Raw genomic sequence first — 25,388 nt, 5'->3', positions numbered from 1 at the left:
AGGTTAGCACAGTGTATTTCTTTCCGGAAATTCCATTTGAAAAAGCGGGGTATGCCTGTGTCTGTGTACATTTGAGGACTACAAAAACAAATGCCATTACAAATTTACAACAGCAGACTACGCTTGTACAACACAATTATCAACTGGAGCCAGTTAACGTTTTCATCATAACCAACTAACGTTACCTACAGTGTCAGGTGTACGTCAAAAGATGGAGAAAAATCATACACAAAATACGGTAATGCTATATCTTCCCCGCCAAAGTATTTTTTCTTCGTCATCGTGGACGTCTTTAACGTTATATTAAATGGGCGATTTATATCTACAATTGTTTATCTTAAAAGGGAATATGTGGAAACATTAGGGGTTGCCTCTTGCACACAGTTGTTACAACCTAAGTTGCCAAGTGTTAGCCGGTTAGCTTGTTTCTTAAGTCTACAGCATGGTTTACAGCAGCATCTTTTCAGTTGGTAATTAACGTTAGCTGCTTGCATTCATAACCTATAACCCTCAGAGGTGGGTGGGTGTTTGGAACCGCGGCGTCTCCAGCCTAATTAAAACATGGCGGATTCGGAGGAATTTAGACTTAAACGATTGAAGGTAAGAATTAGATACATGCAATATGACTATAGCAACAATCAGACGGCAAGCTAAATTGATTAGCTGATCTATTTTTTTTGAGGGCTAGCTTCCGGTCGAGATGAGCATATTTAGCTAACGTTAGCTAGCTTAGCTTACAGCCCTGTAGCTTGCTGCTATTCATCTCTGATGCATGCCGTTACGCCGACTCCTTTTAACAGCCTGACAATTTGATAAGCAGCAAACGAACACATTCAACACAATACGACGCGGGTCTTATTGTGATCCATAACCGCCTAATTTAATCCACCTCACAGTGTGTGTTGCAGTTGACTGCTGGTCCCACAAAGCCCTTACATACAGAGGGCTGCTGCGAACAATAAAAAGTGGCGATTTGATTGAAGTTAAGTGTCCATGCGAGTCCATTAAATGTTGTGTCAACTCGAAGACTCCAGCAACTAGCGTTACTGCAGTGTCTTAATGATTGGTGTTTGTGTGTCTGTACAAGTTTACAAATATGCCAAAACGCCGAATTGAAATGGAGTTAATGGGACGCCCACTCCAAACAACTGGTCGGACAGCACGAGGCCTGTTACATTGGCTATTCTAATTTATAAGTCGTTGATAACATCAAATCTCGTAATGTTATCTCCTAAAAACTTTGACATGAGGACGTTATATACTGTGAGGATAGGATGTTATTTTATGCGTTTGTGAGGACTGCTGTTCTTCATGTTAACCCAAACACTAAGATGTAAGCTCTTAACAGCAGAACGTGTGACAACACAACGAGCTAAACCTATACGTTATCCTCCATATCTTACCAACTTCAAATACACTGCCTACTTACAGTAGACTTTGGTGATCGTTGTGCTTGGTACTACTTGGTATTAGTGTTATTAGGTCTTTGGGAAAGTTGGCCTTTTAGTTACTTGTATTGAAAATGTGTTTGTTGCTGGAAGCAGACTGTTTACAGTACAGTAGGGCAACATGCTGGGTAGATCCATTTAGAACTGTAATGTCTATAGTGGATGAAGACAGACCTGCAATGTGTGAAGTAGCCATATTTTGTGGCAGGTATTTTGACATAAAAGCAAGAGCACATCTGTGTTTAATGACATTAACTGTGGCTGCATTCCTGTGGACGCAGGTGACCCATCTACAGGGGCCTGGTATAGTTGCATTGGCATGGCTTTTAATGGATAACAGCCATCATTTGTGTTATTAGTTCTGCCTGTGTTTTTCTTGCTATGCCAAGTTAAACAATAAAAAGATAAAGGTATATAAAGGCTATTCAATTTAAGTGATGTTACAAGGTTATATATATGCGGGGGCAGAACTGTAAACTGGATCCTATATGGGATCATTGAAAATCTGAGTGTGAAGACATTTATAGTTAGGGTTAAGTTTCACAGTAATTAAAATTGTGTTCCTCTTGACATTGTGAGATTTTAAGCACTTATTAAGTTTGACAGTAAGGAATAGAGGATTAAATTGGATTGTTCTCTGAATTATCAACATGAATTTGCCCCTTGAAATCCCTTTTCAACAAACCTTTTTCTCCCCCACAGCATGAGGAGCACCTGTCCAGAGTATTTGATGAAGTCATGGGGCTTGGGGACTTTGCTGACTCCTCCAGGGGCTCTGCCATCTCGTCCAAGAGCGGAGGACAGGACGAGACTAAGGAAGTAGATGAAACTTCAGGACAAGGGGAACAGCAACCAGTAGAAGAAGAGGATAGCAACGGCAGCAGACAAGAAGACAAGATGGATGAGGGGATGGGAGAGCCATCATTTCCTCGCATTTCCTCCCCTTCCTCTGACCGAGAAACCTCGTTTACCATGGGAACCAACAAAGGGGGAGGAGGAGGAAGTGGTGGGGCAGCATTTGATGATGCACTGGATGGCTTGCCTTCATTTGGGGCAGAAGAAGATGATGAAGACTGGCACTTTGCTCTGCCGATGGGCACCCTGGAGAATCTTAATGTGGATAAGGCAAACCGAAAAGGAAGCCAACCAGAAGTGGGGAACAGCGTAACTCCAGGTGATCCCTTTGCTTGTCAGCCCAGAGAGGACGAGGACGAGCAAGAGAGAGAAGGGAGCAGTGGGTCTGCTAACACCTCCCACTCCTCCCAGGACCACACACCTGACAACAGCCGAGGTAAAGCTGCATACATATGAGAATTTAGACAAATTTAATGGACAAGATTGATCATCAATGCTGTATTGCAAGTGTACAGTGTATTGTATCACAGCATCTTCATAGGACCCTGACACACCCGGACAATTGGTTTTTGGGCTCATTAAAGGGGCACACTACCAATTTTACACATCAAGTTGTTGTTTTATACAAGCGCAGCTAATGTTAGCTTGGCATTAACCAAATGTTACAAACCAGCTAAATTGAAAGCTGTCTGACTGTAGCATAGACTGCCTTAGATTCACTATTATCTGAACAACACTTATTGTGAGCAAGTCTGACTTGTTCAGCTGGGGATTTGAACCCTGGGACTTCAGATCTCCAGATTAGGTGACTTACTGACTGAGCTACTGGTGAGAGGCTGTTTCTACACACCTTCTCACAAGTTGAGGTAGTGATGTCACATGTGCCAGACCTGGATAGTTTTGTCAGTTTGAACTTAAAATGGTGACAACAGTCAGGATGTTGGTTAGAAAATTCTGAGAAAAATCAAACATCATTCTGCTGGTTTTGGGTGTGTTGTTAATTATTTTGTTATAGTTATAGCAAGAGTGGAAGAATATCCCAGGACTGCTCAGCGAGACTTGTCAAGTTTGGTTACAATATCTTAAGCCTATTTTGATTTATGTAAAATTGTACGTAAATACACAAAAGTAAAAATGTATGGGAAAAAAACAGATTGACATATCAAAATTCTTTTGAGAAAAGTGATTAAAAGTCACATAATTTGACATTTTTAGAGTAGAAGACCATTGGAACAAAGATGCAGATTATTCCAGAGATTAAAATGATGAAAGAAGTTTGACTTTAAATGAAGCTGTTTTTGAGATAATAGCAAAAACGTAAAGTTGATTGTTATAGCGCCACCATGAGGTCTATGAGTGCCTTTTTTTTTTTTTGCCTGAGTAGTGGGTGGAATTTGCAACCTACGTGCCAATTTTGGTGAGTTTAGCAGTTTTTTTCTGTAGAAAAAAGAAAGAAGAAGAATCAGAACAAAAAACAATAGGGCTCCAGCAGCTTCCCTGCTTGGATCCCTAATTAACGATCCCCATCCCTAGTCATCAGGGTTATTTGGGCTTGGGGACTACACGTTTTTCACAGAACGCCTATATACCAAATGGGTATGGGATGTTTCAAAGAAATGGGCATTTACTAAGCAGGGAAGGTCGAACAAATTACACTGTTGAGTTGCATTATGGGAAGTGTTGGGTATTTTGGGGGTTTGACTATACATGACTCTGAAAGTCAAGATATCTCTGCCTCTGATGCTTTGATTTTGACGACTCTTTTTCAAATGTGCCTAGTATTATATATATTTTTTATGGAATCCCCTGTGGTAAATTCAGTTGGTTGGACATGATTTGGAAAGGCACACACCTGTCTATATAAGGTCCCACAGTTGAGGAATTGACCCTTCGCTAAGCCCCGCCCCCTTAGTTACTGTTGCTGTCCAACAAACTGTCAGCGCTGCCACTGTCTATTACTTCACTCCCTGGAGAAATATTGTAAAATGTTTTGGCAAAAGCGATTTCAGAATGAAGCACACAGTTTTGCAGTTGCATTATACATTCTGAAGGTGCTTTTTAGGCTGTCAGAGTGACTCAAACGGACATGAAAAAAATGAAAGACAGAAGCTAAAGCCTACCGATCACACAGTACAAGTGAACCACCACATCCCCTGACGATTGAGACAAAACACATCCATATGAATGATCAACAGTGTTCTGGTATTTCTCTATTCATTATTACAATCATTAAAAAGCAGAACAGTAGGGCTTTATTACATTACATTACATTCAGTAGCTAGCATTAGCTAACTAACATTACATTAGGAACAATCCACAGCTGACATTTTTCTGGTTTTATTTTAGGTTTTGGAAAGAGAATAAATCGTATTTCTCCTTTCAACCTCTCTGCGTAGCGACCGTAATTATTACAAATGCCCCAAGACCAGTGAAAAATAAGGCAAAAAAGCTAGAAAATGACTCTTTTTGCATTAGAGTCAATGGAGCGCAGCCATGAAAGTGACGGACCTCAGTTAGAGAGAGTCCTATACTGCGCTGTGATTGGCCAGCTGTGTATTCAGGGCGTGGCTAAGCACAGGGTCAGTTGTCTGGTAACCTCTGAGACAGGGTGGTATTGAGGTACAGATCTGGGGAAGCGTACAGAAAAATGTCTGCATCATTGAGGGTCCCAATGAGCACAGTGGCCTATTCCTGGAGCTGGCCACCCAGCATGAGCGATCAGGGAGAGTGGCCAGACGGAAGCCGCTCCTCATAAAAAAAGCACCTGAAGGACTGTCAGACCATGAGAAACAAAACTCTCTGGTCTGATGAAACAAAGATTGAACTCTTTGGCCTGAATGGCAAGCACCATGTCTGGAGGAAGCCAGGCACCGCTCATCACCTGGCCAATACCATCCCTACAGTGAAGCATGGTGGTGGTGGCAGCATCATGCTGTGGGGATGTTTTTCATGAGGAATTGTACAGCTTTCAACATTCAACAAAATGTGAGCTAAATTAGTTAGGACTGTTTTTCTACAGAAATAAAAGACAGTGTACAATTCTTTGAAAAACAATTTCCAGTGTGCCCTGGAACTGTTTGCAACAGTGTGTTCATTGTCTATTATTTCCTGGCATTTATGGCTGCCTGGCCAGAGCATGTGCAGAGCATGTGTAGTTGTAAACTCGTGGATTAAGTGTGCACCTTTTCTTTTCTACTTTGTCAGATGGAGGCGTCCTGAACCAGACAGAGGAGACAGAAGACAGTCAGCAGGGAGAGGTAGGGATCTGGAGAGATTGTCTAATAACTTCAAGTTCTTGAACCTTCAGTGGGTAATTTTGAATACTTATTATTTCAGAGGTCAGAGGCGGCTCCAATGGAGGACAGTAATCCCCAGATGTCTCCTACCATCAATATTAAAGATGAGCCCATTGATGAGGGCTACGACGCTGCTTTACTGCCTCAGAGCTCCATCAGACAGATCAAAGAGGAGCTGGAGCATCAGGAGGTAAATGTGGAGAGAGAAAGTGTTGTTTATGTTCAGTACAAGGTTTAGATTTGTAATTATTTATATTGAATAATAAGAGGATTCCCAGGAAAATTAGATATTTGGATTGAAGCTGCTGAAAGCCCATACTCTGTGCTGTTTGTTGATAAATTAAAACAATTTTTACGCATACAGACATTAGACATGCTATCTTTAAACCAATAATGAATCAATCCAACTTACAACAGTACTCCCTGCAAGGGTAAGGAAGGCATTATTAACCACTTAAACTGATTTTCTAATGTATGCTCATTTCAGGAAGAGCTAAGGATCAGCTCTGTCTACTCTGTAGGTGGAGGGAACACCTTTGCACCCCCTACCAGTGAGTTTATTTATTTGTTCATTTTCACTTGTTTTCCTCTTATTTTTAGATCAGAGCTGGCATTTTGTAGTGGTTGTACTGTGTCCTAGGGACAAAGCATACTTTGTATTTTTGTGGCATCAAATCAGAAATAAGACTTCACATGCCCATAACTTGTTTTTCAACTTAACGTCCAACTGAAATGGCTTTTATTAATGTTTTTGTATTTGTATGTTTTTGTAAGTGTGGTGTTACAAAGTTTTTATTATTAAAAGTAAACATAAAAAGTCATTTTCATCTCCGCCAGCTGGAGAGGGCATGTCAGTGCCTGTGTTTGATTGAGAGCAGCTAGCCAGTGTAACACTTTAGGGGACAAGATAAACAAACTACATGTCATGGGCCGACAGTGTGTTGTTTTTGTGTAGAAGAGTAAGGGCCACACAAGTATCTAACCCAAGTGAAATTTGCAGGTGAGTTTACATGCTGTTTAATGTGCGGCAACTGAGCCTGCAAACAGTCTGGACAGCAAATTAGTTTTTTTGTTTGTTTTTTTTATAGCCAGGCAGAACACTTTAAGAACAACTATTTAATTATGAGGACGGCCTGGCCGTGAATGTTTGGTTCAACAAGCTAAGGTGATGAACAAGACAAGTGTTCATGTTTGTAAATCAGATTAGAAGACTTGAGCAGTGAAGTTAATGTGAGTTTGTTGTGTTGTGTAGCAGGCTGCTGTCTGCCCCAGAGTGACCGTTTGCTCTGCCAATGATGGAACACTGATGTTGCTTCTTTATGCAAGATTTGATTGGCTGTTTTGAAATGAGGTCTGCATCTGTGTAGCGATTTACAGAGAAGATTATGTATGCAGACAAAAATATTATTAAATTAATTTCAGTTGGACTTTATGATGAAAAGCAATACAAAAGTGTAGTTAATTTAATAAATTATAGTTAATAGTTATTAATAATTTTTCCATCAACTAGCAAGTACAGTCTTAGTGGCTGCAGACTGCTGTGAGTCTCTCTCAGATGCACCTGTAGCCAGCGTTATAAAACTGCAAAATAATTTCCATGCATGTTGGTTATTGAAAGTGATCAAAACATATTTATTGGCTTTACCAACCTTTCCCCTCTTATCCACTCAAGTGCCAGCAGCAGTCCCAGCACCTCCTCCGGCAGCCATTTTGATCCCAGGTAGAGGCACTGTCCTACAAGCCATGGCTTCCCTCCCTGTAAGACCACCTGCTCCTATCCCAAGTTCACTACCAGCTCTGGCACCAGTACCTCCACGCCCACCTCAGCCCCCCATGCCTGGTAGTGTTCGCTGCAGTGGCTGCTCTAAGGTACTGTTGGGACATTAAATTAGCAGAAATGTTTATTGTGTCAGGACTTTGGGGAGTGACGTAGCTTTTTTTTTTTCTTGTGTTTTTATGTGTCGTGATTCTGTAAATGGTTGTAGGTTCTGCTAAAAGGCCAAACAGCATTCCAAAGAAAAGGTTCGACACAGCTCTTCTGCTCCACAGTGTGTCTGACTGGCCACCTGCCTCCGGCCAACAAGAACCGATCCTGTTCCCAGTGCAACAGGTACATCGTTGTTTCCACTTCCATTTAGATAATGGTTTTATTTAGCTGGCACAAGCTGGCAGCTTTTCAAGTGGCGGCTGTGTCTCAGGAGAAGATCGTCCACTAGTTGTGGGGTTGGCTGGTCAATCCCTGGCTCTTCCTGTCCACATGTCAAAGTGTGAGCAAGACACTGAAACTCAAGTTAATCAAGAGCTCTACCGCCATCGTTCTGTGAGTGTGTGTGAATGAGAGGCAAACTGGAAAGCGCTTTGTCAGTTAAGGTAGAAAAGCATTATTTAAGTGCGGTCCATTTACCGATTGGCATATAAAAGGTGTATTCGTTTACCACATGAAATACTCGAACAAACCCTCTAGCCAAAAGCTTTTGTTGTCAGTTTTTAATAAAATGCCTTTTGTGGATCATTGCATTTGGTTTGTATCATTTCAGACTATTCTACTCTTGTAGTCTATTCAGTGGCCTGCATGTCAGAATCTTGAATCCTGTTTTCAAAAACATATAAACTTGTGGGTTGTGTGGTGTTTTTTTTTTTTTTTTTTGTCATTATTTCTCTCTGTACATGTTGTCGTTTTTCTATAATGATGTCTGGGTTTGGTAATATAAGCTCCAAATATGGCGCTCATGCATCGTTTAATTAATGTGAAACGTTCATATTAATAATAATCTACAAATTATTATCTTATTAATAATTAATTTTAATTTTAATAATTACTGTTGTCCACATGGCAATTTCAAACTGACTTCTTACATTATGTCCAGGTAATAAACTTGGAGGCGCTGTTGCCTATTGTCTATGCAGGGAGATTCTTCAGCCCAGGGACATGATCACGATTCCAGGAGAGGAGAACAACTACGTGCACTTTTGTGGCCAGTTCTGTCTGTCTGTCTTCAGACACAAGAAGAAACCTGTTGAGAAGGTTCCTGATAAATGGGCTGACAAACGGGTGGAGAGGAAGCCTGAGAAGCCGCCTGAGAAACCAGCTGAGCGACAGCCCGATAAACCCATTTGCAGTGTCTGCAGAGTCTCTAATAGGGTAAGACACACAAGGCTAGCTTTTACAGTAAAGTTCGGTCAATATGCCTCATGAGCAAAGTCAACAGTATTGTGTCAAATTCCAAGTCAGGATTTACTCTAAAGTTTAATTCTCGTTCTTTTCCTTGTATTTGACTGTGATCCTCTCTACAGCTGATTGAGCATGAGGTCACCCATCAAGGTCGTCTGCACAGACTCTGCAGTGATGCTTGTTTTGTTACGTGGCGAAAGATGCGGCACTTAGCCATGAACTGCTGTGAAGGCTGTGGGCTTTACTGTAACAGCAGCTCAGGCTCCTGTCAGACGCTCACAATTGAAAGATCGCCGCTCAACTTCTGTGGTCCTACCTGTATTGGCACCTACAAACAGGTATACGTTGTTTTTGTTCATATGCATATTAGTGGCTTCAAAAAGCGATAAGAAGTTCCTTTTTTGTTTGTTTTTTTACATTCAGCATCTAGACATTGAACAAATAAATCTTACACAGCACCCCACATATTCATATGTAACAAATGTAAACCTCCTAAACACTAAATGTGTTTATTTGTACAGACCTGCAGGAAGACAGTTGAGTGCGCCTACTGTCACAAAATAGCGATAGTGTCCTCCACCATCATGGAACGAGACCAAAAGGGCAAAGTTCAGCTTTATTGTACACCTGCTTGTGTGGAACAGAGTCGACCACCCCGACACACTCTCACCGGTAGGACACACCGCAGAGACACACAAATATGCAAGGGTATACATATAAATGCACGAATGCTTGAATGATTTATTAATCATTATTTATTAACACACATGAATGTATGCGCACATACTAACAGTTTTAACAATATAATCCTTTTCCCATAGGTGCTGCATTCCCCTGCTGCCTTTGCAAGGTGTCAGCTGTTCCTCAGTATCATCTGGCCATGGTGGACGGCACCATTCGTAACTTCTGCTCCTATGACTGTGTTTCTATATACCGGGTAGAGGCACCAGTTTTTTTGTTTGTTTGTTTTTAATAAAAGTTCTTGATGAAGCATGTGTTGGTCTAAACCTTTTCTTCTTGTAGATTTGAAATTACTGTTGTTTTCCCTCCCTGTCTTACAGAAGTCCGGGCAGACCTCTCAGCCAGACCTGCTCAATGGAACCTCTTCTCTCAGGGACCCCTCCCTCAGAGACGCCCCCAAACCGGGGCCGTCTGCTGGAGCCAGCTCAGTCCCTCCCATCCCTCAGGACTACCCATCTTCAGTCCCCTACCCGGGCCACCATCCCAGTCATACCTCAGTGCCCCCGTTGGTGCCCTCGCCATCTGTCCCGGGGCAAGCCCAGGCCAGAGCACTTGCTGTTCAGCCCCTGAAACCAGCGGAGGGTGGGCCTAGCGACACCTCCAAACTGACCTGCCATCAGTGCAGCAAACACTTTGACATCAAGCCAGTGCTCTTCAGTCACCAAGTAAGGAGCCCGCATAACAACTCAATAAACAGATATTTAGCGCAAATACCTGTCAAGTGTAACACTCATCATGGTAATGATAATACTAATGGTCATTTTTGCCTGTAGGGTCGTATTTCCATGTTCTGCAGTACAACATGCTGTGAGCAGTATAAAACCCAAAAGAATGTCCTGGCTCTGTGTGAGTGCTGTAAACAGGAGAAAGTGCTCTTTGACACCATCAGCTACAACCAACAGGACCTGGTCTTCTGCAGTGAAAGTGAGTTAGCATAGAAATGGCTTTTCTTTTATCCTCTCCCATGTATTGTTTTCAGGTATATCTGCCTAATTTAATTATTTATTATTTTTGGGCTCAAATGTAGCACCTTAATTTAAATAACATAATACCCCACCCATCCTATGTTCTAGGCTGTAAGCTGCTCTTCAAACATGACCTGGCGTCTCGTAACAAGGATCACCCCTGGCGTCCCTGCACCTACTGCTCCGGCATCGGCCAGAAAATGCTGCACAGCCACTACGGAGGCAGGATGGAGGAGTTCTGTAGACCCCACTGCATGTCCCAGTACACAGTACTCTACTATGGGGTAAGAAGATTGTATGCCGTTGAACCAAGGAGAGTGTCTTTTTCTGTGTACTGTCGTTATGTCTCTTAAAAATATCTTTTGTTTATGTCTTTCCTCATCTTCTCTCTCCACCTGTCTTCTCTTCCCTCTTCTCCACCTGTCTAGATGGGTCGGTGTGACAGTTGTAGGAAACAGGGCTACATGACTGAGAAATTGCAGTGTTTGGGGTCAGTTCGTAATTTCTGCAACCTGCCTTGCCTGCTGCAGTACTGCTCCCTGCATTTTGAGACGAACCAACACACCAGCAGTAACGGTACTGGAACGGCCCCACAAACACCTTATGGTAAATTGTGTTGTCACATCAGTGTTATACAGTATGATGTTGAGTAATTGAGCGGTTTAGTGCCAACAAGCTCGTGCTAGTAAAAATAACACACACCTTTTAATTGTATTATTCTCAAGTTCCAGCTAAGAGAAAAGTAGATGTGGTTAGTTCCCATGACAGTGTGTGACTTACTGTGCTGCAAGAACATGTTTTAGTTGTTTTTCAGGTTTCACTGTTACAGGAGATTGCTTTGGCTGAAATTGAATTTTTCTGTAAAATATCTGCTTTATCAGTGTTGGTGTGTTCAGCCCTTTTATTGCTAAGTCCTGATTTAATATACAGAGGTACACGACATCACCCGCCCACTTCAGAGCAGTAAGGGTGATGAAACTCTGTGTAAGGGAGTGCAGGCAGCATACCAGGTGGTAGATATGACACTGAATCTCAATTACCTAATCAAACCGCATCAGGCGGTAGATATGTTGTGATCATCTTAACTTTCACTTTACATATATACAGCTTTAAGGGCTGTACTTTTAAGGGCACTACAGAGCCCTTTGCATTTGTATTCAGCCACGACAAGCTGTGTGAAAAAGAAATGATGGTCTATTTTTTGGCATGCTGTGACGTGATGTTTTGCACAGACCTTGTTTCAGGTCACGTACTGTTTTGTATGTTGAATTTAAAATGCAGTTAAAACACCACGCCAAGTTGAAGTGCTCAAACAGAAACTAACATTCTTACACACTCATACTCTGGAACAGCCACCAAGGGCAATTCGGGGTTCAGTATTTTGCCCAAGGACAATTCGACATGCAGCCTCGAAGAGCCGGGGATTGAACCGCTGACCTTCCGATTAACGGGCAACCCACTCTACCTCCTGAGCCACAGCCGTCTTTTCTCAGAGAAGAGCGCAGAGAAAAAGAAGAAAAACAAAAATCTTAAATTTTAAAATACCAAAACTGTTGTAACGTTTCTATGTTTCTCTCTTCATCCAGCTCCAACCCAGCCCCACCACTCCTCAAAGATGAATCCTGTCATAGCTGATGTGGTGTCCCTGGCCAGTGGCTCTGCCACTCAGCCCAGTGTGTCAGCAGATACTGCTCTGACTGGTTAGTTCATACACAGCCCTGGTGTTTACAAAGTGCGTCTCTGCATTTTTGAGCTCAAACGTCTTAACTACAAACTCAACTGTTTCTAGTTAGAGTTGGAGAAAGAACGTATGCACGATTAAGGTTCTATTAGTTAATTGTTTACATATATGTGATATGTAAGTTTGATGTGAGTTTAATCCAGTGCTGCTATATTATTATTATTTCTCTTTTGTAGGAGCACTTCCCACTTCCAATGTTGACGGCAAGAACCTAGACCATGTATGTAATCTGTTTCTGTTTGTTTGAGGTTTGACCTTACATACAACTGTAGGTCAGAAATGTTAAACTGTTAGAATAGTACCAAAATCAGTACCCAAGCACTGATTTAACATCTGGTCAGAAATAAGATGCAATCCACTGCAGCCTATTTATGATTAAGAACTAGAGCAGACCGTGTTTCTTTATTTTTGCTGTTTTATTTTTAATGTGGCTGCCCAGGCCAGTACTCAGACTGATGCCATGCGAGTGCCTGTGTCCCGTCGACGTCAAATGAAGAACAAGTCAGTTTTATGTCGGCCCTTCACTATGGACCAAGAGACCATGTGCCAGCTGCCCACACCTTCCACTGAATCAGCAGGTAACTACAAAAAACACTTTGGATAGTTGCTTTTCCATTACTGGTAGCAGCTCACCTCAACCCGACTCGACTTGGTTTTGGCCCGCCATCCTCTGTTTTCCATTGCAGATAGTACCCCTCAATGTAGCTGGTCATCATAGCAATGCCACACACAACTCAACATTACTCAGAATGTAAAGACAGTTAAGCGGTATGAAAACCCTACAGCTGTGTTTTTGCTGGAGTCTCTGCTGCGCTGGCTGCAGCGGTCTGTGTGACTGTGGGACCTGAGGGCTATGTGAGGGCAGCCGGCCGGCCTCACATAGCCCTCCTGTGAATTGGCGCGAGCTTCCTCAACTCTGAAAATGTTCAAGCACATTTTTAATCCGCCATCACTTTTCGTAAAACTATCAATATTCGAAATCTACACAGTTGATTTCTCACCTCAAAGCTTCTCAGAAGTGGATTTACTGATGAAATAGTAATGAAAATTGTGAAATATAAAACTTTGCCTACGGTTGCTGGCCTCTGTCAGGTACGCACAATAATGATGCAGTGATGATTGACGATTCTCTAATCAGTGGTCTGCTGTGTTTTAACGTCACATTATACTATCGCCTCAGCTCACTTGAAACCCCGACAGAGGTGAAAAAAAAAGTACCCGGTAGCAGGTACAGATACAACTTTTCCACAGAGGAAAACCAAAAAAAAAAAAAAAAAAAAAAAAAAGGGGGGGGGGGGGTTCATACAGACATTTGAAATGTAGCATTTTAAACCAATTACATACAATGTTCTACGTTCTTCAATCTTCAGTCCTGCTGGTTGGGTGGTTAAAGGAAAAAAAAAACAATATCTCTCCAAAACATTTTGTGTTTGCTGATCAAACTAAACAGCTCATTCTAGTAGAGGTTTCACTACGAAGCAGCTGCTATATTTTAATATTTTCCTGTGACACACATCGGAAGATCTGATAAGATAAAAAAGTTGAATTGTCTCCAAAGCAAAAACAACTTTTAACTTGGTGTCCTGTGGAATATAATATTGAGCGTGTTTGAGAATTGTTATTCTTTAGTGGGCTAATATTGATCTTCTATAAAATAGTAAATATCAGACTTTTCTGGCAAGAGAAACATTGTCAAGACTAATGGAGAGTGTTTTGTATGCTGTTTCACTACAGAATAATTGGTATGAGTTATACATCTGTCAGTGCTAACCCCCACAGCATTAACACCAGTTTTAGTAGCACCATTGTCCTTCAGGCCATGGCTGTTGTCAATTTGTAGGGTGTTTGTTAGGGATGGGCATTTTAAGTCATTTCTGTATTTGAGTACTCATATTAAATTATTCTAGAGTAAAATGTACAAAAAGGGTCCGAAATGAACGCCCAAGTGAAAATGTGTGTAGGAGTTATGGTTAGCCTAGTTTTCTGCACTGCACAGACACTCAACAAATGCCATCAGCTCGCAGAAGCCTCCTCCTTCTATGAAGCTTAACGGGAGCAAATCTCCAGTCACCACTTCTGTGATGCGCTGGCTAATCTTCTCTGTCCTCGTAACACTGATAGCAGATGTAGTGATGAGAGATTGCCTGTTATCTGTCTTCGCTGCTTTCTCCTTGTGCTAAATGTGCAAATAGTTTATCATCGGTTTCTATGTTTTTGTTTTTTTCTCGTGTGCCTTTGCAGATAAGAGTTTAAGCCAAGAACTTAATTCAGAGAGAGCCAATCACTGATCTGCAGCTACTCAGGAATATATATATAAGACTGACTTTTGTAGCATCTGTTCTGCGAGGGCTCAGCTTTGTGATGGCATAATCATTTAAAGCAGAGTCCTCAGCCACACCAGTGACCTGTAGTCCCTTTTCCTGGATGAGATCTCGCTGTGGTGGTCTGTGAGGCATTCATCAAGGCAAGGCAGGAGGACTCCATGATATTCCTGACCTGGGCTTTGTAGACACTGGCTCTGTAGATAAATCCAAAAATGTAATATGGAACAGGTTACTCTAAATGTTGAACAGATACTGGTGTCCAAACCGAGTACTCATGCCCATCCCTAGTGTTTGTAACAAACCTACACACCATCTAATTCATTCTTTTTTTTTTTTTTTTTTTTTTTTTTGGCTCATTCAATTATTCGTTGTTTACAACTAGCTGTTTCAATAATTGCACCAGCTCTGCTAGATAGCTCCTCTCAACCTGACCAGCCGCCTGCTGAAGCCTCCACGTCTCCAGCGCCGTCGCCGAAACCTCTGGGAGAAACTCTGCCGTGTAATGGCGTGCCGGCACGCCTAAGCGGACGACATTTCCTGGGCAAGAGGGAGACTGACTCTGACTGCAAGGTCTGTTCACAATACAAGAGGAAAAGGGTGGAGGAAGAAGAGCAGGAGAAGAAGAAGCAGAAGATGGAGGAGGATGAGGATCCAGAGAAGAAAACAGAAGAAGAGGCGGAGGAGGCAAAGGGAGTAAATGCACATGATGATGGGGAGAGAACAGAGGAGGAGCCCTCTGAAATGAAGGCTTGTGAGCAGAACAGTGGGACGCAGAGGATACGAACGTCATATTACTGTAAGACATGTTCAGGAGAGCCCAGCCTCTGTCCTGTGCCCTGTTTTGAACTCTACCACACCAGACTGATCTACAAAACAGCTCCTGAACTGGAAACACAAGGTGAGCCTTCTGAATAACACAAACATGTAATTCTGTTATACTCAGGATCCACTATTCAAGGATTCTTATTTTGTGTTTGAAGATCTGCTGTCATTTACGTGCTTTTCAAAGTAAGTTCAACTGACTTCTTAAGAGGGTCGAGTGTATCACCCGAGTTTTTCTCTCCACAGCCTCCTGATCTGCTGCCATGAGAAGTTGTCTTCTACCGTTACCCTGGACAAAGATTTAACGACCACAGGTTCAGCTGGTGTTCACACCTACACTACTTTAGTGACCTTAACTTCCCTTTTTTGGTTGTTTGTTAAAGTTAAAACCCGAAAACCATAATGATGTGAAAGGCAGAATAACCATTAGTTTACAGTAGTTACACAAGTGTGTATTTGCAAACTGCTAGTGCAGTGAAACGATGCACCTAAAGGGGTATTTCTTTAATTTTGTTTTTACTAAAGAGAGCAGTATTTATGATCCATTCTGCAGAACAGATTCTCATGGCTGTCTGTATCCTCGTCCCATAAAGGTTATTTATTTTGTGTGTGGGGGGGGGTATTTACATAATCTGTAACTGATGGGCTAACAGTCTAGACAAGGTTGAGATACTTCCTTAAGTGCTTCACTGACCTACAAACTGTACTGTAGCATGTTAGTACAAGTGTTACCTCATTAATGAACCTGTGTCACAATACGTTAACATGTCATTAAAGCTAATCCCAATCATGGTACGTTTTTCAAGTGTCTCAAAACCTATGAATCTAATGTTTCGTTCACTTGATTTGTGTATGTTGTATAAATGGACTGTGCTGCCACACTATTTCTGGTGAGTTCTTGTACTTAAAGGCACACACAAGTATGTTTTTACTACCCCCACATCCCATGATGTGATATCACTTTGTTTCAGGCTGAAAGTCAAGTCATCCTGATGTAACCTGATCCTTACATTTATTAAGCTCACGTGTGCCTACCTGCTTGCCAGATGCAGACATTAGAAATGTGTGTCACAGTTGTTTTTTTTATGAAGGAGACACCACATTGTTTAGGCCTTCTCCCAACCAGCTCCTAATTAGCTCCTAAACGGATGCTATAATACAACAGGGCAAACCCGTTTTATGTTCAAATCTACCTGAAAATGTGCTTAACAAGGAAATGCAGGCTCATGGAGCTGGATCTAGGCAACTGCTGCTGCTAAATGTGTGTCATCTTTGAATAAAATACTTGAGAGCTGAATTAGTATTAAATTAGTTGTTATTGGGTTACCTTGCAAAACTACTTCTAAAGGATTTTCCTCCCAGTGTAGATAAACTATGTAACCTCTGTGGGTAGGGCAACATACTATTAAATTCTCTGTGGTCCAGTTCTTGTAGTTCTCTTAGAAGGGCAGTCGGACCCAATGGATGATCTTTGGTAAAGATCATTTGGTTTGTTCTCTGAAACTAGGAAACTTTTGTTAAACATGAAATTTCCAGCCAGCTGCTGCCGGTGTGGTGCCCCACCTGTAACATGACAAGCACCTATCAGGTACACGTGGCACAAATCTGCAATCACTTGAATTTTTTTAAATGTCTAAGTGAAGAAAACAGCATTCTGTTGGACATTCAGTTAACTTATTGGTACTGTTACGCTACATTTTAATGTTTATTATGAATGTGTGATGGATAAACGTGTAAGATGAAATCCCTTTGCTGTACCTCACCACTGATGCAGTCATGTTGAACCATGGTTGACTTCTATTCATCCAGCTGCTGTCAGAGCAAGGCAGCTTTGGCTTGACATTTTGAGTTGTATTCCAGGCATATATGACATTGCTGAACTTTTTACAACCTATTGTCTTTGTTAAGTTTTCCTTATTTCTATGTTTACATTGACATGGATCATGTTAGTAAAATATATTAACACCTGAAAATGATGGTTTGTGTTTCGTTAAATGAAGAAAAAATCAATAAATTTGAGAGCAAAGTTTTGTTTGAGTGTTTATTTCTCATAATCTACCTGCCGTATCCCTCAGTCTGATGATAAATGAGTACAGAATCAAGTGTAATGTCATGTAAAATAAACAGTCTCATGTACCATTTGAATGTAAAAGTACTAGCCCGCACCAACACGTGAAACTTTCTGCAAAAGTTTCCTCCACAGTAATCAAGCTGTATCCAAGACAAACTCCACCAAGACCAAAAGTATGTCCTAAGAAAGCACAACAGAAGAGTCAGATATGTAGAACGGCTGTGTCACAGAGGAGCAACTCAACAGAATAATCCAATACATAAATACCATAATTAGAGATTAGTGAGGGAGAAATTATTCCACGGCTGACACTGCGGGCTCATAAAGGTCAAATAGCTGTGAGAACAGATTTCCACAGACTACAGTGTTTCAAGAGGCACAAAGCTCTGCTGCCTGCCTCAGGACAGTCAAGTGACCGGCAAACTGCAATCAGAGAATATGAGGGATTACTAAAGGCAAAGTGAGAGCAGGAAAATATGACCGCAGGAACCCTCATGACAGTTTCCACTTAAATATAATATCTGTGTAAACTTTGAATAATGACCAGATATGTGACAAATGATACTGCAGATGTTGATGAAATCAAGCTGTATCTGCCTTTGTTAAAGCCACTGTATAGAACAGGGATACACGTGGTTGTTACCCTGTTGACAGATTTAAAAGGAAGCTTTATTTAATGGAGGACTGAAGTGCTGTGTGAGGAAAGATAGGTCGTGGGAAAATGTTTTCTTGATTTGGAGAATTGGAGACATTAACATTACCACTCACATTAGAGTGTTTTCTAACAACATTGCATATTTATTGGGATTTTTAAAAATGTAAATGAAAATCACTTTTACAGCGTAGTGGTGAACATAATGTGTAGATCTTTTTAAAATCTTGTTTTGTTTGGACCTGTCAGTAGGATGACAGAAGATGCACTGAACCATTGAACGGCTTTATTAATGTATTTTTGAGATTCCTTTCCCTAAAAAGTGATAATTTAATTTAAGTAAGACCCAGAGACTGCATGTCCATGTTTTATTGTACTGAGTTGTCAATAATTGATTTGTCTCTAACAATTTGTTTCTTTAGGTTATTTTATTCTGTTCATTTCTCGTTTATTTTATTTAAATTTTTGTTGTTTATGTGTCTAATCTTTCTTCTTTTCTCCTTTTCAAATCTTCATTTGCAAATTAATATTTTCAATTCTACTATGTAAAAAAAAATCTTTCTGTCTTACTGTACTTCCTATTTATCTATCTTATTTCCCCATCCCCCCTCTCTCTCTCTTCTTCATGATCTCTCCTCCTCTCATGTCCTCCTCCCTCCAGCTCCAGCCTCAGCAGGGGAGGAGAATGTGAAGGTGGTAATGGTGCCAGTCCCGGTACCGGTCTTCATTCCGGTGCCTATGAACATGTACTCCCAGCACACGCCTGTTCCAATGCCGATGCTCTTGCCTGTATGTCCCATTACATTTGAAATTCTATGAATTCAGATTGACTGATGACTGACTACTTTTGAGTGTTTCATGCAACAAATGAAATGTAACTCTTTTCTTTCAGGTTCCAGTACCCATGTTCGTACCACCACAGAACAAGGACGTGAAAGATGCAGCAGTCCAATCAGAGCCTTTAGCTGTGAAGGAAGAAAAACAGAAAGATGGGCCTGTTTTCAGTGAGTGAGGGCGTTTTGTCCAGATATTTATACTGTATATCTAAATCATATCAAGCCAAAGATATTTTTGCTCATAATCAATACAAGTACCCACATTTCACCTGAGCTAGTTTATTTTTGTCTGCTGCAGACCAGAGCAGCTCTTACAGTGGAGACATGAAGTCAGAGGTGGTCACTCCCATAATCCGTGAAGATGAGGAGACTCAAAAAGCAGTACAAGCCGAGCTGCCGGTTACTGTAAGTTCAGAGAGGAGCAGAGAGTCAACTGCTCTCCCACTTAATACCCAGCCAGAGGGGATCGCGACAACAAGCCACCCACCTGCCACCAGCGCAGAGCATCAACCTCCCTCTTCTCCACTGATGGACTTGGAGACTGACTTCCCGTCTGGTGAGACATCGTTTAGATTAGAATGCCAGCACCCAGAAAGTATTATCGGTTTGCCAAGGATAAAGTCCGAATGGAAGTGGAAAAAATAATGAACATCACACATATACACACTGACTCTCACTCACAGGCCTTTTGTGTGTGCTTTTGCAGAGCCGTTGGATCAGAAGCCATCTTCTCTACGGCGAGGGGTGAAGCGACCCAGAGAAGCTTTCTCTGGACGGAAACGGGTATGACTCCAGTGATAGATCAGCAGTCTTTGGGTAAATTACGATCAAATTTTAGTCTTGGCGGTTCAAACCACACCTACTGTCTTGATGTCTAAGTGTACTGAACCCCAGATTGCTACCGATGGTTGGTGGTAGCTCGCTGTCATGACACTCAAAATTACATGTATTTAAAAAAACAGCTCACAGAAAATCAACCTTTCAGCCATGTTACCATTTCCCACAATACCCGGTATCCATCACATTTCTGTCCATCCAGGGTCGAAGGCGAACTGTTTCAGTGGACCGCAGTGCAGTGGTCACTCCTGCCGCCTCCAAACTGAACCACTTGTATGGGGTTAAAGCCTGGAAGAGCTGGGTCCAACAACGAAACAAACAATCGAGAGAACGTAAGGCCTCATTTCTCAGTTCTGTACTATGCCAGTTTTATTCCCTCCTCTCACCTACTGATTGGTTCTATTGTAACTTATTTAATTAGATACTAATTGTATTTTATGGTTTCCCATGTAGTCAATCCAGTGGATATTAAAGAAGACATCCTTCAGTGTGACTCTGCTGAACTGAGCTTTGCTCTGTCTCGCTTCATCAGAGAAGTGAGACGGCCCAATGGAGAAACCTACAGCCCAGACAGCATCTTCTACCTCTGTCTGGGGCTACAGCAGGTACACACACACACACACACACACATATAATGTCACTGGTTTCCATCTTGATTCTTTTGTTTCTTATTGAGTCTCCCTTTTCTGTCTCCCTCTATTTGGACAGTATCTGTTCATGAAGGGCCGCATAGAGAACATCTTTACTGACGAGCTGTACACTCAGTTTGCCACAGAGATCACTGGGATGCTGCGGCTCTGGAAACCTAAACTGCTACCTAGTGGTATGATCTTTGACATAAAGTCTGCAGTAGCCGTTCAATGTATTTACATTAAGAAATCACCTCTATTTTTAAGTTTTTCTTGGTAGTGCACCGTTTACATGGCCGATTCAATTACCTACAATTTCAAGGTGCAGTAATCAATATTTTTGTATTAACAATGGGTCAAAAACTACATGTAATGTTAAAGAGGACAAACCGACAGAGAATTATCACCCAACTATGTAGTTCCTCTCAGCTAATATTATTAAATTAATAAATTAATAAATTAGCTGGTGAACTCGGTGGAGCGTTTAGCAGCTAAAGAGCCAGATATTTTTCCTCAGGAATTGGTGGAGACCACTTGGACTTTAGAGTCACAAAGTGAAAAGATGGCTCTAAATGAGCACTAATGCTTGTGCTTGATGTTGATAGCAACACTTTGCTAACAGGCTTCACCATATCAACTTAGACTTAACACTTCTTTCATCCTCTAGGTGGTGTTGTGTCCTCCCGTGTTATGGAGTCCTACCTGTGGGAGTGTAAGCAGCTGGGGGCCTACTCTCCAATAGTGTTGCTCAACACGCTGCTCTTCTTCTGCACCAAGAACTTCCACTTCACCACCCTGGCGCAGCACCAAAGCCTCTCCTTTACCAACTTCACTAGATGCTCTAAACCCTGCAGCAGAGCCGGCAAAGTCCACTACCTTCGATTCCAGAGAAGCAGCGCTACCACGCCCCGCCGAGAGGACACAGGTCGGTGTTAATCCAATAAAACACATATCTTTCAAAGTCGTAATAATAAAGCAGTTTTTCTATCTAGCCGTGCATTTATTAAGCAGTAGCTTGAGCAATTTTCAAAGTGACCCTATTTAGTACAAAATATCAGGTATGAATATCTTCAATCCAGAACAATTTCTAAACATCAAAACAAGATTTTGAAATTGACTCCCTGTCCCAAAGAAGGATAATGTGTTTGGAAATAGTGACTAACTGAGTTGTGGTACTTATTTTTGTTTTTAGAGCGATTAAGAAAAAGGCAGGGAGAAGAGGAGGGAGACAAGGAGATGCTTGAAAATGTCACCAACCCTCTACACTGTCCTGTCAGACTCTATGAGTTCTACCTCTCTAGATGGTGAGACACACACACACACAGGCAACCTAACATATGAAGACGACGGCACTTACCGTCACATATACAAAAAAATTGTTTTGTACAACCAATAAAACTGAACAAACGCATCATCCTGTTTGACCTCTTGCTCTCTTAACAGCCCAGAGTCTGTGAAGAAAACATCTGACGTGTTTTACCTCCAGCCTGAACAGAATGTGCACACACACAGGTCAGACTCAGTCCTCTAACATTAATGAAACGCAGTGGTGTCCAGGTTTTTCTTGCGTGAATGTGTCATTTATTACCAGGACTTCTTATCCACCCTACCGACATGTCGTAGATTCACCCAGATAGCACTTAAGTATTACCTTAAGTGCTATTTGTGTACAATAGCATGCAAATGTGTCTCTTTCTGTTAATACTGCAAGAAGAAATAGTTTTTTATTTTTGAAAATGTCCATTTCTGACCTCAACAGTTCCCACTGGTATACTTCTCAACCATTAGAGGGCGCCACTCTACAGAGCATGCTCACGCGCATCTTGGCCGTCAGGGAGGTTCACCAGGAACAAGAAGCAGCCCAACATCAGTCCTCAGCCACCGCTGATAATCACAGTTTACAGTGATATGGAGCTCTGCTTATTTACACCCTGCTTATGATCTTCTCCGCAACAGAAACCTTCTCTGATGCTGAACAGTTCACAGTCAATTAAAGCTGTACGCACACCCATCAGTCATCACACTGAGGCTGACAGATCTTTAAAACGGGGAGACAGAACAAAGAGAGACACGGTGAAAGGTCGCTTTGTCACACATGAGACACATGACATTTAAAGAACCTGTGTGGGATAATTGTATCATTCCTCAGTGGCCATCCCTTAATGAGTTTACAAACACACGATACTCACAATACGATAATATGAAAAGGGCGTGTTAAAGTGTACGTTGTTAACACAGTCCTCTTTTCTCATCGGTGTCACACCAGAGTGATATTTATGCATTCATTTATCACATGTGGCAGGTTTATTTCCTACTGGTAATGTTCCACGCCTTGCCTGTCAGATGTGCGTTTGATTTCAGATACAGACTTCTGCGATGTTAGACTTGTATGAGCAGCAAACTGCATGCGACAGCAGTCGGTGCTGGTGTAGATGACAAGAGTTTACATCCACCAGGCATTGTCAGATCTGTTCTTTAAGGGGTTTAAATGTGCTGTTCTATCATTGTTGCCCCTCTTTTCATCAGCACATTGTTATATGAGAGTATTTACTTATAATAGGAGTTTTAAAGGCTAATACTGGTATTTAAGGATGGAAACCTAAGACATCTTATGCGTTTAAATTTCACCAAAACCTAAAACAATGACATTGTGAGCAGGAATATTAGACAGTGTGGCGTATTCTCGCACAGCTGCGCAAAACTTGGTAAAAATATCACTCAGTTCAAGTGAAGCATTTCCCACAGACATGCAGTGTAGTTATGATAAATGAAAGATTAAATTTGTAGTTTAACAAACTACATCCTATTCATCACATTGGAGGTGGATGACATTGCCAGGTTTACATCTGGCATTTGATTAAAAGCCAATATTTGATTTAATGTTTTGTTACTATACATCAGTGTTGTCCTGTGTGTAAAAACAGAGACTCACAGTGCCTGTCATCTTTTGTTGTTTTATTATTATCTAGTTATGTGATATTATGTTGTTCCCCTTTTATATTCATCCTGTGTGGCCTTACTTCCTTCTTCCCAACCACTTTCCCTTCTCCCTCCCCCTGTAACCTTGTATGTCCATAGGGGTTTGCTCATATACCATCACTTACTCCCTCTGGAGGTAAAGTGGAAGAGAAGCTCATTAGCCACAACCACCTTACTGCAGTGAATATAATCTACGAACCTCTAAACCATGAAGCTGAGCTTCATTTACAGACCACCTTGATTGATATTGGAATACTTTGAAATACAGCCTCACCATTTTTATGAACGAAGTGTTAAAGTTATTATTACTACAATGGGACCTCTGCTCCTTATATGCTTTCCTTGTATGTATTCCAGTATCTGTGTCTTTTTCCTTTCCTCATGCTAACAGTGCCATTATCTTCTCCTTTGGGACATTATTGACTCTTTTAGTTTTTTTCTCTCTCACCTTCCCTAATTTGAAAAAAATGGAATTGCTGAGCAGCAGACAACTCAAAGTACTAGCACAATACTTTTCCTAACCCTAACTCTTGATATTTCCTGTATGGTTTATGTATGATATGGTGACAATGTGCCTAAGATACTTACCACTGTGTCAGCAGTGGTAATCTGTTTTGTTTTTATTTGTTCTTTTTATTATGTAATAGTCCTTTGATTAAGAATAGAAACTTCTTCCTAAATTGGCATATAGATCCATACAGTCCAGGTGACTGAAAACAGACACAATATGGAAAACACGGTTGGTCTATAGGGTTGCTGTGATAAATCCTTAAAATCTAATGCTTAGCCACAGTACATCACTTTTGAAATAGGTTTTAAACTTCCCAAACATCTGGACATACTGTACAGAACAGTAATGCATACATGCCCTTTTTACATCAACGACTGCCATTTTATAGGATTGTGAAACATGATTAGGATTTTTTTTAATACAAAAAAATATCCTCCATTTGTGAGTGGTTCCGAATTCTGCTTGTTGACCAAAAAATGAAATGTGTAATACACGTGTTGCTAAGTTGAGATTTAATGAAAACAGTACCATTTGTTCTTTTGTTTTGTGTTAATAATGACTCTACTAACCATAGCACAGTGTGGGGCAGTCAGGGAGCTCGTGCATTGCCCTCACACTGTAGTAATGTGTTCATTGCAACTTGCATATATTTTATTTTTTCAGCTGTTATCATTTTTTGCCATGGAGGCCTACGGGCCTTTACTTTTCCTTCATGTTCATGTTTTCTATCACATCTGTGTTACAGTGTAAATGACTTTAAGCACTACATATCAGACCAGCCCAAATCTGAGGATCCTCCTTCTTCTTCTTCTTCTTCATTACACAGTCACAGTGCAGACTGATTATAGCCATTAGCATTATCCAGAGAGTTCTGATGCTGCTGCTGGTGCAAAGGAAATATTACTGTCTGCATAGTATCACTGCTAGTATAAACATTATCACACCCATCTGAAGATTGTTAAGAAAGAAAAGGCCCAAAGACAGTAAGATGTTTTATTGTCATGCACAAAATGCTGTACTGCCATTAGGTATTAAAAATTCATCTCATTCATTTCTCTCCTTGATGACTTGAAGGCAAAGCATTTATAACGAAAGCATGATTGAAATGAAATGTGAAGTTGAGAGTTTTTGCAGGTTTGAAACACCGATTCATAAAAAGTTCTTTTTGTGAGTGTGTGTTTGACTGTGTTCAAGATCAGCTTATCTCTGGGATTCTCTCACTTTGGTCTTATTTTGGTGTTAATTTCAGAATTATAATTCACAAGAATATGTATCATTTAAGGCTATAATCAGGGAAAATCAACCTATTATTTATTATTATATTATAATTATTAATAGATTCTTCTTTATTATGTTAACGTCCTATTCTTGCCTGGCCTTCCATTCTCCATTGATTGAACTGGTAACCAGCTACTTCCAGTGTGGTTTCAGAGAAACACACACCACACTGCTGGACACTACTGATAATACATGTATGTAACTGCATGTACCATAAAAACTGTCACAACA

At 41.1% G+C, this 25,388-nt stretch overlaps 1 protein-coding gene across 2 annotated transcripts; it reads left to right on the top strand.

The window, feature by feature from the left end:
• The first annotated feature begins 31 nt into the window (after positions 1–31).
• On the top strand, positions 32–25,048 carry si:ch211-266o15.1 (zinc finger MYM-type protein 4). Of its 2 annotated transcripts, none has more exons than XM_038729679.1 (29): positions 32–238; positions 2,151–2,739; positions 5,508–5,560; positions 5,640–5,789; positions 6,087–6,150; positions 7,272–7,468; positions 7,585–7,709; positions 8,507–8,741; positions 8,894–9,109; positions 9,293–9,443; positions 9,593–9,708; positions 9,833–10,177; positions 10,286–10,436; positions 10,586–10,761; positions 10,906–11,083; positions 12,064–12,177; positions 12,395–12,438; positions 12,658–12,796; positions 18,749–18,876; positions 18,980–19,091; positions 19,222–19,479; positions 19,630–19,706; positions 19,963–20,092; positions 20,214–20,365; positions 20,469–20,583; positions 21,057–21,314; positions 21,582–21,693; positions 21,833–21,901; positions 22,149–25,048. In XM_038729679.1, exons 1-29 carry the CDS (start codon positions 212–214, stop codon positions 22,294–22,296), a joined length of 4,629 nt encoding a protein of 1,542 aa, XP_038585607.1. In that variant the 5' UTR covers positions 32–211; the 3' UTR covers positions 22,297–25,048. The 2 variants fall into 2 exon arrangements, with proteins under 2 accessions (XP_038585607.1, XP_038585605.1); XM_038729677.1 differs by lacking the exon at positions 32–238 and adding an exon at positions 280–600.
• The last annotated feature ends 340 nt before the right edge of the window (positions 25,049–25,388 follow it).

The sequence above is a fragment of the Micropterus salmoides genome, unplaced genomic scaffold (assembly GCF_014851395.1).
Source record: "Micropterus salmoides isolate LMB-PRFRI ecotype aquatic unplaced genomic scaffold, ASM1485139v1 Ms_hic_scaffold_19, whole genome shotgun sequence".
Classification (NCBI taxonomy): Eukaryota; Metazoa; Chordata; class Actinopteri; order Centrarchiformes; family Centrarchidae; genus Micropterus; species Micropterus salmoides.
This window is presented reverse-complemented; position numbering and strand designations above follow the sequence as displayed.

What these genes read in the sequence shown, in the direction of transcription:
- si:ch211-266o15.1 (XM_038729677.1), top strand. Translation starts at nt 562, where the DNA reads ATGGCGGATTCGGAGGAATTTAGACTTAAACGATTGAAG. An exon ending in TCCTGTTCCCAGTGCAACAG is followed by an intron (nt 7,710 to 8,506) that starts GTACATCGTTGT and finishes TTGTCTATGCAG; the next exon opens with GGAGATTCTTCAGCCCAGGG. An exon ending in CAGAATGTGCACACACACAG is followed by an intron (nt 21,902 to 22,148) that starts GTCAGACTCAGT and finishes TGACCTCAACAG; the next exon opens with TTCCCACTGGTATACTTCTC.